We start from the raw sequence: 18320 nt of genomic DNA on the forward strand, positions 1-18320 counted from the left end.
ACTAAATACACGTTTTGTGCCAGAACTTTCACATGGATATGAAACTAGAGGACAATATTTGACTTCACGTCTTTGAAATTATTTAATGTGTGAGTACAAACAAAGAATAAAACATTTATCACATTTATGCTGCGCATGTTTCATTTTTACCAGGAGCAGGTGCAACTGATCTATGGCTCCACATGTATGTGGAATACTGTACCAACTGTAACAACAGAGACATTCTAGGGCTATAGCCTAAACCTAACCTTATTCCAAACCAGTGTTTTAAGCAATAAGCATCTGCATTAATATACTTAACCTTATTATAAGGCATTAAACATGCTTTATAATGTGTTATGATTATTGTTATGAGTTTCATATAACTGTAATTATATGGTGTTATAATCAGCATGTTTATAATGCATACATATGACATAGCAAAGTGACCAACACTTTTAAGCATGCGCTAAAATGTGAAAACATATATAGAGGATGACCGATGACGCTTCAAAAGGAAGGTTTACAAACCATAGAAAGGTGCTGTTTCTATCCGACAGAGACAAAGGAGAACCTGGCCGAAGCGTGAGGAAAGTTCGACCTTTGACATAACAATCTTTTGTATAACGGTGAGAGAGTATCTATGCCTATAAATCTTCTTTAACGCCAGAGCTTTGGTGACTCATAATATCAGCCACCCACTCCTTCCTGTTCATAGTTTCGATTCTGCTTTCTGCTAAATATCGTAGGGAGGGAATAAGTTTCGTTCCGACTAATTAATTTAGAGATTGACGCTTCATCATCATGCCTATATCCGCAGATGCGCTTTGAACTTTGAACACATTCACAGCTGATCTAACTCCAATCTGGGAATTTTGGGAAATTGGAACCCATCGGTCCATTTCTTTTAGCTCTGAATCTGGTTTGAGACATTATACTCTAACCTCCTCAGCCCTCGGGGATTCTCTGACTGATCACGTCGTAATGGCCATGGTAAGAACATTGCTTATAATGGTAAACCATGCAGTTTAACTTCAATTGTTTAACTTTAACTAATACTATTCCAAACTTTGCTGTGATTATTAATGGTAATTTGCTGTAGGATATAGGCTATATATTCGCCGGCGATTGGCGAATGCATCTGTAGGCCTGCAGTCCCCAAAAACATCAAACGATAGCGTCATAATAAAGCCTTTTGATTGATTCATTGAAATATTTATTTATTTTAACAGTTTGCAGAATTACAGTACATTTCGAGCACAAACTCAATACAAAGGCTGTTAACTGTGAGTTGACGACCCAATTAAGCATTACACTTGTTTACAACAGGGTCCACCATGTTCAATTCATCAAAACATTTAGAGACGTACAAATAGACACTTCTATATAGACAAAGAACAGAACAGGAATTTCATCATAATGGAGGTAAAAAGGGAAAATAAACATATACAGTGAGGGAAAAAAGGGGGGGGGGGATTCACGTTCAGCTCCGTTCCTTTGTTTGTTTGCCTTGGAGGAGCTGCGTTGGGTCCCCAAGTCGGCTCCGTGGCCGTACCTTGAGTTGGCTGTGTGGCCGTGACCGTCTCTTGTGTTAACAACACCCAACAAAGAAGCATACATTCATAATATAAATAACAGTTAAGAAAACCTCATTTAGAGTTGGCTGTAAAACTAAGTGATTGCAAGTCTGGTTCTTTTTCAACCACTGTTTCAATTGTCATTTAAATGCGGACTATTACGCACAGGAGTTACGGTTAGGGCCTTAGTGCAACTGGGAGGGGGGGGGGGGGGAGGGGGGGGGGGGTGCGTCCATGGGCATTTGTAAACAAACACTTTTAAAAGCTCAAAAATATTTTTTATCAAACACTGTATAGCTATAAGATCTCTTAAACAGCTGTTCTACAGGTTTAATGATTGTGCATGCATGGCACCATGAGCAAATGGCCAGTTTGTGAAACAGTCGGCTATGTGACAACTAAGAATCGATCATAATATGATCCTCCATCGTATTATGATGGAGGCATGTCATTACATGTTCAGTCCTCTTTCTCTACAGATGGATCGTGTTGTTGTGTTCTTTGACTTGGAGACAACAGGCTTAGGTAACGTGTGTTTGAATCTCTCATTTATTGTGGCAAAGGATTTCAGCATAGGAATTGCTTAATACAATTATATTATATATTTGATTATGCTGTTGGTGTTTGATTTATTAACCGCATGCAGGTACATTTCAACGAAAGCACAACTCAATACAAAAAATGTTAACTGTGGACAACACCATGATAAAGCATACACTTGTTTACAACAGTGTTAGGACAGGGTCCACCGTGTTGACAATAACCCAGTTTGTTTGCACTCCTTATGGATTTGTAACTATTGTATTTGTACATTGTACAAACAGTACAAATAAAGTACTGAAGTACTAAAGTAGCCGGCCACATGCAGGCAGTGGAAAAGTAGACTGTGAATCTGCATTTCCTCACAGTCCAGTGTGTGAGGCTTGGGGGCCTGAGACACATGAAAATGACGCTCCCGAATCTGTTGGTTGTGATTTGGTGCTATATAAATAAAACGGACTTGAGTGGTATTGAGGGAGGAGCTAGTGCATGTATGTACAGTATTATACACAGTATGTGTGTGTGTGTACCAACCACTGTGAAAGCCTGATCCTGACCTGATCCTGGGCACACACAGGCGTTCCCAGCAGGCTCATAAAAGGATTGCACAGTGCTGGGATGAATTAAGAGTCAGCCTTATACAAACAATAGTAGGTACCGTACTCTCCTCCAACCTTTGGCATTCAGTATCTCATTGCTTCCTTATCTTTGGTCCATTAACCTCACCGCCCATTATTTCCTCATTCATAGCCTGATTTACATCACATTTTATTCCTAAAAACATGGCGAAAAGGGGGTTTTGTTTATGCCAGTATTTTCTGATTTATGGAGTGATAATTAGAGCTATCTAAAATCCCCAATTTCTTTTGTCTCTAATATGTCAAGAAAATGAAACAATAATTTTGAACCTGGCTTTATCCGATCTTCAGATTTATCGTCTCAAAATGTATGCAAATTAGAACAAATTAGGGTATAAAATGCCTAATTTGCATATTTAAACATATCATTTCAGTAATACAAATATTCTTAGTTTTAATGTAAGTAATCAACTGGAGAAGTTTCATTGTGATAGCTATTAGTTAACTTTCTACCCTATTCACCTCTTAAAGGAGAATTCCATACTAGAAGGCTTTCTTACCTTTATTTGTAGTTGTTACGTCCCCACCAAAGAGGTCCAGGTGTTATTTTGTGCAAAAGCGCATTATTGGCTATTTCCCCTACCAGAAGCCCTCAATGAATTGCATTGAATTGCATTGAATTGAATGGGGCTATGGGGTGTTGTGCTAATTCGCTTATTTCCATCGCTCAAAAATCAAATTTACAAGGGCAAATAGCTTTATTGTGTAAGCTGAAAAAGGCAGTGCATATGAATTGGACCTCTTGCACATAAAGGATATATTTTTGTATATATCCTCTCTACATAATGTAAATGGTATCCCAAGCGGCACACTTTACTACTTATTTTGATGGAAATAAGCAAATTAGCACAACAACCCAACCCCATTGAGGGCTTATATTAGGGGAAATAGCCAATAATGCACTTTTGCACAAATAACACCTGGACCTCTTTGGTGGGGACGTAACAACTACAAATAAAGGTAAGAAAGCCTTCTAGTATGGAATTCTCCTTTAAATCAACAGAACAGCAAAGTAACTATAACTCATAAATAACTGAAAATAACAGAAGGTTGGGTGGCTGGTTGGGGGAAGAGGAATCATCATCTATATCTGGCACAGCACTCCATTCCAGGACCAAATAATAATACATAACAAATACACCACAGTCGCAACAGTCATAAAAAATGTTTGTTGATAATTCAAACCTGTATACATATTATAATCAACCAAAATCAAGGAGGTACAAGGGATTGGTTTCTCAATACATTACACATTTAGTGAAGTTCAGGTTGTGACTCTACCCACCCAAGGTTTTCTTATTTTCGTTCATTATCCTCGTCCTCACTCCTCTCTAACGCATACAAGGGAGAGACAAACACGCACGTCGCACGCACGCACGCACGCACGCACGCACGCACGCACGCACGCACGCACGCACGCACGCACGCACGCACACACACACACACACACACACACACACACACACACACACACACACACACACACACACACACACACACACACACACACACACACACACACACACACACACACACACACACACACACACAAAAGGTTCCTTAGGGTTTCAAGTACCGGGTGACTTGATGGCTCCACTCCTACATCGCCTCATTGATTGAACTCATTGATAAGAGCTCCCCTCACTTCACACGGGTGTGAATTTTATATACTAGAGATGAAAAAAGAATTTGTCTGCCAGTTGGATGTCTAATTTCCTCTATATTTTGAAATACACAAACACAAAACACAGAGGACATGGAATCAAATTTGTTTAATACTTTCTTGTCATTAGTTTATACTGGATTAGTCTTGGATTTTCATTAGTGGTTTATCAATTTTGATCCATGTCAGTGGTGTATGCAGTTCTGTATTGTCTGTTCAAATGAAGCCCATAAATCTTTAATCTCTGTATCATTGTTTGCCAAGCTTTAAGGATCAAACTGTGGTGAATTGTGCACCTCCCTCTCACCCAATGTTCCTAATGCGCTCTCTCTCTCTCTCTCTCTCTCTCTCTCTCTCTCTCGCTCTCTTTGTCTCTTTCTTGTTTCTCCATCCTACCTATCAGACACGTCACGGTGTGAAATTTTGCAGCTGGCTGCTATCAGTGATGACAGAAGGTTTAACGTGTTCATCTCCCCGTGCCGTGACATTGATGAAGGTGCCTCTCGCGTCAACGGCTTCACTACCCATGGCCACGGCTCTGACCCACGCTCACTCCAGCTCCATGGACAGCCCGTGGACGCCGTGCCCCCCATGCGTGCCCTCGCTGACTTCATCGACTTCCTGAGCTCCTTCCAGGCTCCTCTGCTGCTGGCAGCCCACAACGCCAGGGCTTTCGACGTGGTGGTGTTGACCAGGAATCTGCAAAGGTGCTCCCTAATGCCGAGATTCCTGGAAGTGAGTGGGGGTTGGTTTCTGGACACTCTCCAGCTCAGCAGGGAGCTGTGGTCTTTAAAGAGCCACAAGCTGAAGGATCTGGTGAGCCACTTTCTTAACATGCCCTTCAACGCACATGATGCCCAGGAAGATGTCAGGGTTCTGCAGGAGCTGTACATGAAGTGGAAGCCAAACCAGGCCGTTGTACAGAGTTGCACTTTTAGTCCAGCAGGCCGTTAAGACATTATCAGTTTTTATTTGTGGTCGATTTCCAGTTTTCTTTCATATTTCAGTTCACTTTTTTTTGTAAAATCATGCCCCAAAGGAACATCTTCTTAAGCCACTTACTGTAATCAGAAATCATCAGAACATTGCCATCTATTGGGCATTGGACCATTGTGGCACAAGAGTTAAGTGAAAAAAGAGAAGAAATTAAAGTTTTTTTTAAACAAATGCAATGTTGCCTTTGTATTAATAATATTTCTGTTGTGTTTTAAAAACTGTATTTTTTTTATTTCAGTTTTGTTCCACACACACGATTAGTTTTAATTTTAAAATCCGGTAGAGAATGATGACTCATTCAACTTGGCTCAGCTTCCTTTGTCATCCCACGCTGCTCGGCTGCTGCAGTCCTCTAAATTTAGAGGCATATTATTTTGTCCATGTTGCAATGAACAGTGATAATGTTGCAACCATCCTATTTGAACTATAGTTTGTTGATCACGTTTGATGCAGAAATGGTCCTTTTTAATTGAATTTATTTTTCTTTTTGGTATTAAAAATGTCTTAAAAGTTTTTTCAATTTGCTGTCACCTGGCATCCCCCCCAAAGTCATGTGACTAGTCTAGTGGAGCAGCCCAAGTGGCCTACAGTAGATTAGAAGACTGTCACCATAGCTCTGGGATGTGAGTGTGCGAACTCATAGTTATATTAAGCTATATAGGTGGAACTATGTGTAAAGGTGTGTTGCTGTAGTATGTGTGTGATCATTTATACCTGTGTGATCATTTATACCTTCCTGATTAATAACGTTTTTTTGAGTGGTGTAAACCACTCCTACAACTGGCTTTGTTAGTTTATGTGTCTGTCTGTTTGTCTGTCTGTCTGTTCGTACCAAAAAATGAGCATGGTTGCTATGGTCACCCAGTTCACACGGGTGTGATTTCATTACGTCAGACATTACGTCAGACCACAGCTGATCAGTCTATATAAGACCTTACACCACTCAGTTCACATGGGTGTGATTTTTTAAAGAGTGGTTGAGAGACCATAATGCTGCCTTTCCATCTTTCACCAATTAAATGTTGTCTTTGCTTTTGAAGGTTCTTTCTTTTCACATTATTTAATGTCCCCCACTTCTAAAAGTAGCACTACAACACTGACTAGGCCTAATTCCGCCTATACTTTGAATAGTCCCCCTGATACAAATGTATCAGGCTTGCCGACATGTGGTACTTCCGTGCTCATACAGACACACATAGGCCCTTTCTGAAACCAGTCCCTTGACTTGAAGTGCTCTCGGGAGGTTCCCTCGTCAGAAAGTGCCCCTCCAGCTGAATCAAGTTCCCTTGATTAGGGTGCTGTTTGGAAATACACTCGCCCTCCTTGTGCAGAAACAGGAAACAGACACCATCCGTTGCCATGGTTACCATCACGCAATTGTGTTACCTGTTATTTTGTTTGTACAGTTATATTGCATTGTATAGTGTATGTTTGTGACATGTGGATTTCATTAATATGGAAAAAGGAAATACAGCGTGACTGTCAAAAATGACATGTCATATACATCCATGGTGTTTATAAATCATTGTGTTAAAAGTTGTTTTGTTTGTGTGGTTTCATAACTTTCATTTATAGTTTTTTTCACGGTGGGGTAAATAAAGAGCCCTTGTGAACATCAGTTGGAGTGTTGTCTATTCTGCATCAGATGAAGATTGTTTAGGAGGAGTTTATTTATCATTTATTTGTGGTGGTACTTACATTTGTAGGTCGCGGTTTCCATGCGGACAGAGAACAGGGCTGCACAAGGCAATCGAGTCTAGATCGGCACAGACTCGCTCTTGAGGGCTTTATAAGCCACTTCCACTCAAGGCTGCTTGGTTTCGGACGACACTTAATATGGCGCAGCCTCGCGTGAACGCGCATATCGAGGGCAAGTGTGTAGAGCGAGTGGCGAGGAGCTGGTTTCAGAAAGGGGGTTAGGCCTACACTGTGTTCACTCCACACTTAGGCGTCTAGGCGCGGCAGGCGTCTCTTCCTGGTTTTTAGACAGCTGGTGGATGGAAAATGAAGCTTGCGCGTGGCTTCCATTTGCCGCGGGCCGGGGGCAAGCGTTTCTGGGAATCTGGCCGACGCGCCATTCTGCCGCGTGGGTGGAGCTTAATTTCCATCCACCAGCTGTCTAAAAACCAGGAAGAGATGCTTGCCACGAGCGGATTTCTGCCGCGCCTAGACACCTGGAAACAGCTTGTTACACTACTTCCAGACAGGGTGCTTCCAGACAATGGAGTCACGAAGATGCCAAAAGCCGCGAGTCTCTTCCGGGTTTTTAGACAGCTGGTGGATGGAATTTAAGCTCTACCCACACGGCAGCGTCGGCCAGAAAACCGGAAACTCTTGCCGACGCTGCAAATTCCCGCATGGGTGGAGGTTCCATTTCCACCCACCTGCTGTCTAAAAACCCGGGAAGAGACGCCTGCCGCTCACGGCTTTTGGCATCTTCGTGACTCCACTGTCTGGAAGCACCCAGAGTCCCAGACAGACACACATAGTCACGCATGGGAGTGGCTAGCACCACTCAAATAATAATAATAATAATAAAGCTAATACTGATCAGATTTTACACAAAGTCAAAGTCACTTGGTGGCAATAAAAATCACACCCGTGTGAAGTAAGTGGTGCAACTCCGCGTGGGGGTCCCCGGGGGGTCCCTGGAACGTCCAGACCCAGAACACGCCCAGTGTGTCGGCCTGGTTCCGGCTAGCTGCCCAGCGTCCGAAACGGTCGAGAAATGACAGAGTACCGTGTGGGGGTCCCCGGAACATCCAGACCCCCAGGAACGTGCCCAGTGGGGCGGTTCCGGCGAGCCGCCCCACGTCCGAAACGGTTGAGAAATGACCGTGTTACCGTGTGGGGGTCTCCAGGGGGTCCCTACTGTACTGTAGGCCTACTGTACTGTACTGATACACCTGAAATCATCATCAGTTAATATGTATGTGTGTGTTAGGCAGGCAGGCTGCACAACAGTGACACTTGGTTTTGAAAACCAACCAAATGCTATTTTTGTGCTCGGATACAGCCAGCCAGCCAGCCAGGGGCAGACCCAGCCAGGCACACAAAGCTCCTTAATGAAGTGGTTGCACCACTTAAAAACAATATAATAAACTATTAGCAGCCAGTACCAAATAAAGTCTACTTTTAGTGTATGTAGTTACGTAGCAGAATCCAGTTTAGTGAACGTTTCGTGAATATTCTTGTAAACCATCACTGCGAAAAATGTGTGGGGTTTTCTAGAGCACATGATCATACACTCCTGGACCACATTTGGTGTAAATCGGCCAGGCAGATTTGGAGAAATGATGTCGACAGAAATACAGACAGACGCAAAATATTGCTATACATTGCCATGTATTGCCATGGTGATAAAATATTGTTAGGGCGGAAATGTAAACCGTTTTTTGTGTGTCCTCTAGGGTCCATAGAACAGAAAAAACATGGTTTACAAGAATCTTCACGAAACGTTCACTTTAGTAGGCCTTACATGCACTAGTATCAAAAAGGGGCGCGTTCGGAAATAGCGCACTGAGCGCACTGTGCAATGCAAACTAATAGGCGAGTGCGCTCCCGGTGCGCATTTCCGAACGCACCCCTAGTCTCTAACCGTCCCCTTCCAGTTCCTGCGTCTGCAATCTGCATCTGAACTCTGTTGTGATTGTCCGCTTCCGCAGACGCTCTTTGATTAAACACGTACGGTTCACAGCTACTCTAACCTTCTCAGGGATTTGCTGACCACGTCGTAATGGCCATGATGGTAAGACAATTGTTCATAAAATGGTAGCCTATAGTTAAACTGTTACTATTCTAAACGTTGCTTTGATTAATAATAATAATTGAATGTAAAGGCTCAACTTTTTTGCAACACGAGGCGTCGGCGACTCGGCGTGGAACAAACTTCGACAGACTGTAGCCTAGACATTTTTAAAGCACAGCTCAAGACCTACTATTACTAACCCTTGCTTTTAGTTGAGCTTTTAAAATCCTTGTTGTTAATCATGTCCTGACAGGCCTACTGCTATTATTTTAATGTTGTTTTTTTCTTTCCCCCCCCACTATTGCTCTGTAGTGTAGAGCACTGTGAGCCAGACCAGAACTTTCACTAGTCAGGGACACTTAAGGTATATTTCAACATGATAGCCCTTCCCAAGTGTTAGCTTAGTTGCAGTTATCAGCCTTCAAAGATGCCAACCATAGATTCACAGAATGAAATGTTTTATAGGCTACAGAGGAAAAAATTAAGAATTATCGGTCTTTCATTCACTTTAATCAATGATCATCATCATAATCATCACTGTCATATCAATATTCATCATTATCATCACATAATCAATCAGTTTCACTTCATCTTCCTAAGAATAAGATATGTCATCCATATCAGTTGACTATGAATTTCAGATTGCTGGGCATGGGGGGTCAGCTCAACATATGGAATAAATTCTGTAGGCTACTGGCCATATATGGAGCGTGTATTGAGTGTACAGGGATTGATGAGGTCAGATCAATATATGGAATGTCAGAACGGGTCAGCTCCATATTATGGAGATCTAAAGGGTGGCAGCGGGGGCGAGTCTTTAGGGTTTGATGAGGTCTGGCCATATATGGAGCATGTCTTGAGTGTACAGGCCCAGGGTTTGATGAGGGCCTTAATTTTCAGGCCTGTTGAGAACTCTAGTTTTCGCCGGCTGCTGGGCACGGCTGCACTAATAACTTTGGAGCGGGCCCATCTAGAGATTGAATGGACAGGTAGGTATCAGGTCAGCTCCATATGGAGATCTGAAGGTATATGGAGCGTGTCACACGGACTGACGGCCAAATATGGTGGTGTGAGGGACTGACGGTCATATATGGTGGCGTGACATGTCACAAGGCGTGATGGACTGACAATCATATATGGAGTTGTGACTGATGGAGCGACGGAAGGGTTTTGTAGGTATTCATAATAATCTGCGACCTGTAACGGTCGCAATCGGTGGACTTGAGTTGGCAACACTGAAAGGGTGGGATATATTCCTCAGCCTAGTAGGAAAGTCTGTGAAAGATTTCCCATAAATTGCACGCTGCGTTCATGATTTGAGGCATTTTGTTCCAAAATTGTGTTTTGCAAAAATCCACCTGTTAGTGGTGCAATAACAGGCCAATGTGAAAAGGGTAGGATATATTCCTCAGCCTAGTAGGAAAGTCTGTGAAAGATTTCATGTAAATTGCATGCTGCTTTTTGTTCAAAACAGGCCAATCCTGCAAACTTTGAAAGCCAATGTTAGCCAATTAGTCTGCGACTAATTTAGTCTGTAACGGTCGCAATCTGTGGACTTGAGCTAGAGTTTTGTACCACTTCCGACAGCATCCAGGCTGTGCAGTAATATCCATGTCAGTCTCTTGCAAGCTGTTGAGAATGAGATACAATTTCAGTGGATATCTTGCCTTGCTGTGCTGTTACCATAAAAACCTGGGTTTTCCCTTGAAAGTGTTGGAGGGTTTGCTGATAAACTTTCAGCTCATATTTGGTGCTGGTACTTGACAGGAACTGCTTTTTCCTGACAATTTTCCATAAGTGTCCTGTCTTCCACATGATAAGTGAGGGCCACCCGGCATCTCTTCCATTTGGCCTCCTTCATGGAAGATGGGAGATAATAGTCAGGTTGTGGCCTCCTGGTGGTGCTGTAATAGGCCAATTTGAAAGGGGTGCCATTTCTTCTTACGCCTTGGATGGCAATTGGATGATTTCAGGCATTTTGTGCCAAAAATCCACCTGGCGCTATAACAGGCCAATGTGAAAAGGGTGGGATATATTCCTCAGCCTAGTAGGGAAGTCTGTGAAAGATTTCACGTAAATTGCACGCTGCTTTTTGTTCAAAACAGGCCAATCCTGCAAACTTTGAAAGCCAATGTTAGCCAATTAGGATGGAATATGAAATATCGGATAGATCCGGCTTGAACACATGACTATAGAGAATAGAGATAGTGTGTAACGATTTGCGGGATTTCTGGACAGAATCTGGAGGAGTAATATAAAAAAATGTGTTTTTCTAAAGTCGGCCTCCTGGTGGCGCTATAACAGGCCGTTCTGGAAGATTTGGGGCAGAGGTTCATCGTTGGCATCCAGGGAGTGTGTGTGCAAAATTTGGCATCGACCGGGTTAATGGTGCCGGAGATTAGTTGTACACAGACAGACGGACGGACGGACACAGTCACACACGGACACACACACACACGGACGGAGTACAAAACATACTCAATCCCCATGCCTTCGGCCTGGTGGAGACAATAATACATTTTGTACATTTGTTTTGCACTTTTCATTCACAAGGAATCCCAGAGTGCTACATAGTTAAAAATACATAAATCATAGAAACAAAGTGTGAGTTTGTTATTATTTCTTATCGGACACCTTACAGTACGTTTTAACAGCGGGAGACCAACGGCGAGTATCACTTGAATTTCATTGGCTATCGACCAATCGCCCACTATCGTCGGGCGACGTCGCCCAAAGATTAATTATGTTTATCTTTTCGGCCGACGTTCCTCCGCCCACTTTTCGACCATCGCCTGCTATCGCCTCTATCGCCAGTAGTTGCCGGGTCCCATTGACAAATAATGCACTTCCGGAAAATTCATCTGTCTGTCGCCCGCTGTTAAAACGTACTGTTAGGCTCTCTTAAACAGCTGTTCTACATGTTTAATGATTGTGACATCAGTAAATGACCAGTTTGTGAATAATGGAGGTATGTCTTTGCAGTTTGATCCTGAAGACGAGCCTGAGATGATTGATGACTGCATTGTTGTGTTCTTTGACATGGAGACAACAGGCTTAGGTAACGCATGTCTGAACTCTAAATTATTTTCAGCAGAGGAATTTTTTTCTTTATAATTATATTAGCTGCATGTGATATGTTATTATGCTGTTGATGATAATAACAGTTGATCCTGTTTGTTAATGTCTGCTCAAGGTTATATCTTAAACTGATAAGCAATAAGTAAAGACTGCTCAGTTTCAGTGGTGTATGCAGTTTGATTGGAGATTTTTTTATGCACAAGATGAGAAATAAAACACACTGGAGGAAAAAGTCTGGTCTGATGGGAAATTTATTCCACAATTAAGATGTATACAAATGATGAAGACAACCGCTCTGAAGGAGCATAACATGAATGCACTTTGCATTGAGTATATGAGAGCACAAAATCGGCAAAAAGGGTGGGTCCTAACCAGGTCCTAACATGACATAAAGGGAATTGTATATGTGTAGAGAATATAATATTCTCCAATCAAGTTCTCTGTTGTTCTTCACCTCACTCTCACCCCATGCACATACTTAAATTGTTCTCTCTCTCTCTCTCTCTCTCTCTCTCTCTCTCTCTCCCTCTCTCTCATGTTTCTCTGTCCTACCTCAGACAAGGCACGTTGTCACATTTTGCAGCTGGCTGCCATCAGTGGTGACAGAGAGTTTAACGTGTTCATCTCCCCGTGCCGTGACATCGATGCCGATGCCTCTCTCGTCAACGGCTTCACTACCCACAGACGGCGTGGCTTTCACCGGCGCTCACTCCGGCTCCATGGACAGCCCGTACCCACCATCCCTCTCATGCATGCCCTCTCTGACTTCATCGACTTCCTGAGCTCCTTCGAGGCTCCTCTGGTGCTGGCAGCCCACAACGCTGAGGGCTTCGACCATAGGGTGTTGATCAATAGTCTGCAAAGGTGCTCCCTGGTAGAGGAATTCCTAGATGTGGCCAATGGTGGGTTTCTGGACACTCTCCAGCTCAGCAGGGAGCTGTGGGCTTTAAACAGCCACAAGCTGAAGGATCTGGTGAGCTGCTTCCTTAACATGTCCTACAACGCACATGATGCCGAGGAAGATGTCAGGGTTCTGCAGGAGCTGTACAAGCACTGGAGGCTGTGGGAAATAGATGAGTTGCAGTTCATGTACGCTGTAAATGATTGCACTTTTTTTGATTAAGGTTTGTTTCTGGTCTATTTACAGTTTTCTTTCATATTTCAGTTTGTAGCTGGCCAATTTTAGTTTTTGGAAACCCATTTCTATTTAGTGTTAGTGTTGTGATTTTGGTTTCGGTTAACAAAACATGGTCTCAACATGTTTAACATGTTGACAAAAATACATATATAAATGCCTTTGTATTAAAAATATAGCCTATATGTTGTTTTAAAGCCAGCACTTCTTTTTTTTTGCCTATTATATTATTTGACAATGTGGCCAATGTTTGACCAGTTTTGTATAAGCCTATAGTAGCCTATAGTTTGTTGATTGCCTTTGATGCAGTAATGGTCCTTTTTAATTTCATATATTCTTTTTGGTATAACATTTTTTCTTAAAAGTAAATTGTGACTTTACTGTAATTTGGGACTTCTTCTGTAAAGTCATGTGAGGACCCCCCTGGGGGTCCCGACCCACAGGTTGAAAACCTCTGCTCTAGTGGAGCAGCCCAGTGGCCTACGGTAGTCACTGTAGCTATAGTCTCTCGAGACAGACTGTTGACTTGCGTCAGGGAAAAGAGGGCGCTGTTTTTCCTTTATTTTTTTGCTGATGGGTTCTCAGATTGCTGTAGCTCTGGGATGTGTGTAACCTGACTCCGCCAGATGGGGCAGCAGAGAGCCATCTGGCGGAGTCAGGTTAGGATGTGTGTGGAACTGTGTAAAAGTGTGAAGGCAGTGAAGCTGTGTAGTGTACTGTGTGTATGCTGTAGACTTATAAGTAGGTATAAGTACACTTCCTACCTTCCTAATTAATAAAGGTTTTTTGTGACCACGTTTTTATTCATTTTTTACTTTACATTGATTGAGAGCAACCCACACACTCCACTCAGCAATTTGTTCCACAGTGCAAAGCACAAATAGGACAAACATGTTAAGGTGTACACAATCCTGTCACTTATCTCTCCCTTGCTTTTTCTTCAACACAGAGCTATACCCTCTCACCCCTTCCTCAAACCCATCCTCCCGTTCCGGACCGTTGGTTCCACTGACTAATGGTTACAACTAAAAATAAGTTTCACAAAAATAAAACAACATGGGCTGTAATGCTGTATACATGACTGACAACATAACATTTTATTTGTAAAGAAAGTTAGGCCTATGGGTTTTTTAAGAGTGGTTGAGACCATGCTGCCTTTCCAATGTTGTCTTTGCTTTTGCAGGTTCTTTCTTTTCACATTATGTATTAAAGCTGATTTTTTTAAAGTGGTGCAACCACTTCCTTAAGTGACTGCAGGGCTTAAAGTTCTTAGTCCTGGGGACTGATTTCAGTCCTGAGGATCTCATAGGGGTCATTTAATGAGATCAGTGCAGATTTGCAAAAAAACATTTTCAGTCTTGGGATTGTTTTTGGCTTTAAGCCCTGTGACTGTGTGTGGGTGGCTGGGTGCCTGCCTGGCTGGCTGGCTGGCGTGGGTGCGTGAGTGCGTCTGAGCACGAAAACAGCATGGTTGTTTTTCACCACCTGTGCGCAACCTAACACACACACACAAACACACACGCACATATTAACTGTATATATATATGGTGATCTCGGGTGTGCCAGTACAGTGACAGTACAGTACAGTAGAGGGTACAGTAGAAGGACCCCCACATGGTAACTGTCATTTCTCAACCGTTTCGGACGCGGGGCGGCTCGCCGGAATCGGGCCGGCACCCTGGGTGCGTTCCTGTGGGTCTGGATTTTTTTAATCAATGAGTGAAATCTAGGCTGACCAATGATTTCATACAATAACCTAGGTTAAAAGGTTATTATGGTAAGGTTAGAAAATAACAGCATGTCCCCGGGCCCTGACAAACAAGTGCATACAGTAGGCTAGTAGGTATTACTTTAGTATGTAGCAACAGTCAGAGCCATAGAGTATACTGTATAGACAGAGTTGCGACATTGAGGGGTTCAGAAAACAGCCCCGTCACGTGGTTCATGTACTCGCGCGATTGATTGATTGATTGAAAATTTTATTAACAGTTTGCAGAATTACAGTACATTTCAAGCACAAACTCAATACAAAGGCTGTTAACTGTGAGTGGACGACCCAATTAAGCATTACACTTGTTTACAACAGGGTCCACCATGTTCAAATCATCAAAACATTTAGAGACGTACAAATAGACACTTCTATATAGACAAAGAACAGTACAGGAATTCATCATAATGGAGGTAAAAAGGGAAAAGAAACATATACAGTGAGGGGAAAAAGGGGGAGGGCAGTGGGGGGGGGGTTCAGATTTTACGGGGGCCAGTTTCGAATTGCAGCCATCCGTAGGTGCCCTTTGAGAGCGGTTTTGAAGGAGTCAAGGGATTCGCATGTCTTAATGACTGTTGGTAGGGCGTTCCACATTTTGGTGGCATAGGAGAGAAAAGAATTTAGTCCCTTGTTTGTGCCGAATCTGGGTTGAACATGATTCGTTGCACTCCCTCTGGTGTTGTGGGTGTGGACTTCATTAACATTAAGGAAGTATCTACACAGGTACATGGGTATCTTGGTGGAGTATCGAATCTTGTGGACCAGACCCATTGCAAGATGCTGTACTCTGTCGCCGACCCTAAGCCATGCCAGTCTGTCAAAGTGGGCAGGGGTGAGGTGGGTTCGGGGGGTGAGGCCAAGTAGGAGCCTGACCAGTTTGTTTTGGGAGGTCTGGAGCCTAGTTTTAAGGGCCTTTGAGGTGCTGTGGTACCAGGAGGTGCATGCATAGTCAAAGAAGCCTTGTACAAGGGCTCCTGTTAAGGTCTTCAAGGTGTTTTTGTCGACCAGTGAGGAGATCCTGTAAAGGAATCTTGTTCTTTGGTTGACTTTTTTGATTACGTTGGTGGCCATTTTATCACCGGAAAGATTAGCCTCCAGGATGGAACCTAGGTAGGTAATTTCATCTTTACGTGTGATAACATTGTCACCCACTCTAACCAAGAAGCCATTTGCCTTGCTGAGATTACTATTAGATCCAAAGAGAATGGATTCAGTTTTTCCCAGGTGTAAAGATAGTTTGTTATCAGCGAGCCAGGTGCAGATTCTACCGAGTTCAGAGCTGAGGGCATTTTCAACCTGCAGTTTGTCCCTGTCCGAGACCAGCAGTGCCGAGTCATCTGCGAACAGGAACAAGTTGCAGTCACAAGCTGAAGTCATGTCGTTAACATAATAGGAACAGTAGAGGCCCTAGTATGCTTCCTTGTGGAACGCCACAGCTCACTGGGAGGGGGGGGGACAGTGTTCCGTTCACTTCCACCATCTGTTCTCTCCCCTCCAGGTAGGATTGCATCCAGCTCGCTGATGTGCTATCGAAACCAATTGCTTTTAGCTTGTTAACCAGTATGGAGTGGTTCACTGTGTCAAAAGCCTTTTGGAGGTCCAGCATGACCATGCCGCAGTATTTGCCAGCGTCCACCTCTTGTTTGATGTGGTCGCTCAAATAGAGAAGGCATGTGTCAGTGGAGTGGGATGTTCTGAAGCCAGATTGGAACTCGTACAATAATTTATTAGTGGCAAGATACTTTTCAACCTGTTCATAGACTATTTTTTCCATCACTTTCGAGATGGAGCTTAGAATAGAAATAGGGCGGTAGTTGCCGGGGTCTAATTTACTCCCTTTCTTGTGCAGGGGGGTTACTTTGGCCAGTTTGAAATCTAGGGGGACCTGTCCCTGTTTGATGGAGAGGTTTACTATGTGGGTGATGATTGGAGCTATAGAGATGGCTGAGTCTCTGAGAAATTTGGAGGGAATATTGTCATGGCCAGTGGCCTTGTGGGGTTGGAGGGCACTCAGTTTCTTAAGTACCTCATCAGTTGTTACCATAACTAATTTAAAATCGTCTTTACAAACACCTAGGTTTCTGTAGAAGGTTTTAATGTGCTCTACACCAAAGAGCCCAGAGTGGGAGGGCAGATTGTTAACCAGCGAGCCCATTAACTATATATACTCTATGATTAACTCCAATGCATTCCGTAAACTTCCGGTGTCCATGTCATTAAGACATGCGAATCCCTTGACTCCTTCAAAACCGCTCTCAAAGGGCACCTACGGACGGCTGCAATTCGAAACTGGCCCCTGTAAAATCGGAATCCCTCAAACACGAACGCAAGGACAACACAAGAGACGGTCGCGGCCACACAGCCAACTCAAGGTACGGCCACGGAGCCGACTTGGGGACCCAACACAAGGACAACACGAGACGGTCACGGCCACACAGCCAACTCAAGGTACGGCCACGGAGCCGACTTGGGGACCCAACGCAGCTCCTCCAAGGAAAACAAACAAATTAACGGAGCTGAACGTGAATCCCCCCCACCGCCCACCCCTTTTTTTCCCTCACTGTATATGTTTCTTTTCCCTTTTTACCTTGATTGATTGATTGATTGAAGAATTTATTAACAGTTTGCAGAATTACAGTACATTTCAAGCACAAACTCAATACAAAGGCTGTTAACTGTGAGTGGACGACCCAATTAAGCATTACACTTGTTTCCAACAGGGTCCACCATGTTCAAATCATCAAAACATTTAGAGACGTACAAATAGACACTTCTATAGACAGAACAGGAATTCATCAAAAAGGAGGTAAAAAGGGAAAAGAAATATATACAGTGAGGGGAAAAAAGGGGGGGGGGGGGGCGGGGGGGGGGATTCAGATTTTACGGGGGCCAGTTTCGAATTGCAGCCATCCGTAGGTGCCCTTTGAGAGCGGTGTTGAAGGAGTCAAGGGATTCGCATGTCTTAATGACAGTTGGTAGGGCGTTCCACATTTTGGTGGCATAGGAGCGAAAAGAATTTAGTCCCTTGTTTGTGCCGAATCTGGGTTGTACATGGTTCGTTGCACTCCCTCTGGTGTTGTGGGTGTGGACTTCGTTAACATTAAGGAAGTATCTAGACAGGTACATGGGTATCTTGGTGGTGTATCGAATCTTGTGGACCAGACCCATTGCAAGTTGCTGTACTCTGTCGTCGACCCT

At 43.4% G+C, this 18320-nt stretch overlaps 2 protein-coding genes across 2 annotated transcripts; both read left to right on the plus strand.

The window, feature by feature from the left end:
• Positions 1-833: 833 nt before the first annotated feature.
• LOC306923264 (DNA polymerase III subunit epsilon-like) lies at positions 834-5351 on the plus strand (the record flags this gene model as incomplete). The annotated part of the gene is made up of 3 exons (XM_079501297.1): positions 834-972; positions 2036-2081; positions 4801-5351. The coding sequence occupies exons 1-3, from the start codon at positions 964-966 to the stop codon at positions 5349-5351; spliced, it is 606 nt and encodes a 201-aa protein (XP_079357423.1). The 5' UTR covers positions 834-963.
• Positions 5352-8933: 3582 nt separating this feature from the next.
• Positions 8934-14156, plus strand: LOC306923395 (DNA polymerase III subunit epsilon-like). The gene is made up of 3 exons (XM_079501456.1): positions 8934-9141; positions 12124-12199; positions 12777-14156. Exons 1-3 carry the CDS (start codon positions 9130-9132, stop codon positions 13340-13342), a joined length of 654 nt encoding a protein of 217 aa, XP_079357582.1. The 5' UTR covers positions 8934-9129; the 3' UTR covers positions 13343-14156.
• The last annotated feature ends 4164 nt before the right edge of the window (positions 14157-18320 follow it).

The sequence above is a fragment of the Electrona antarctica genome, assembly GCF_951216825.1.
Source record: "Electrona antarctica genome assembly, chromosome: 5".
NCBI lineage: Eukaryota > Metazoa > Chordata > Actinopteri > Myctophiformes > Myctophidae > Electrona > Electrona antarctica.

Excerpts from the sequence above, each read along its gene's own strand:
- LOC306923395 (XM_079501456.1), top strand. Across the intron at positions 12,200-12,776 it reads CATGGAGACAACAGGCTTAG|ACAAGGCACGTTGTCACATT; the intron begins GTAACGCATGTC and ends GTCCTACCTCAG.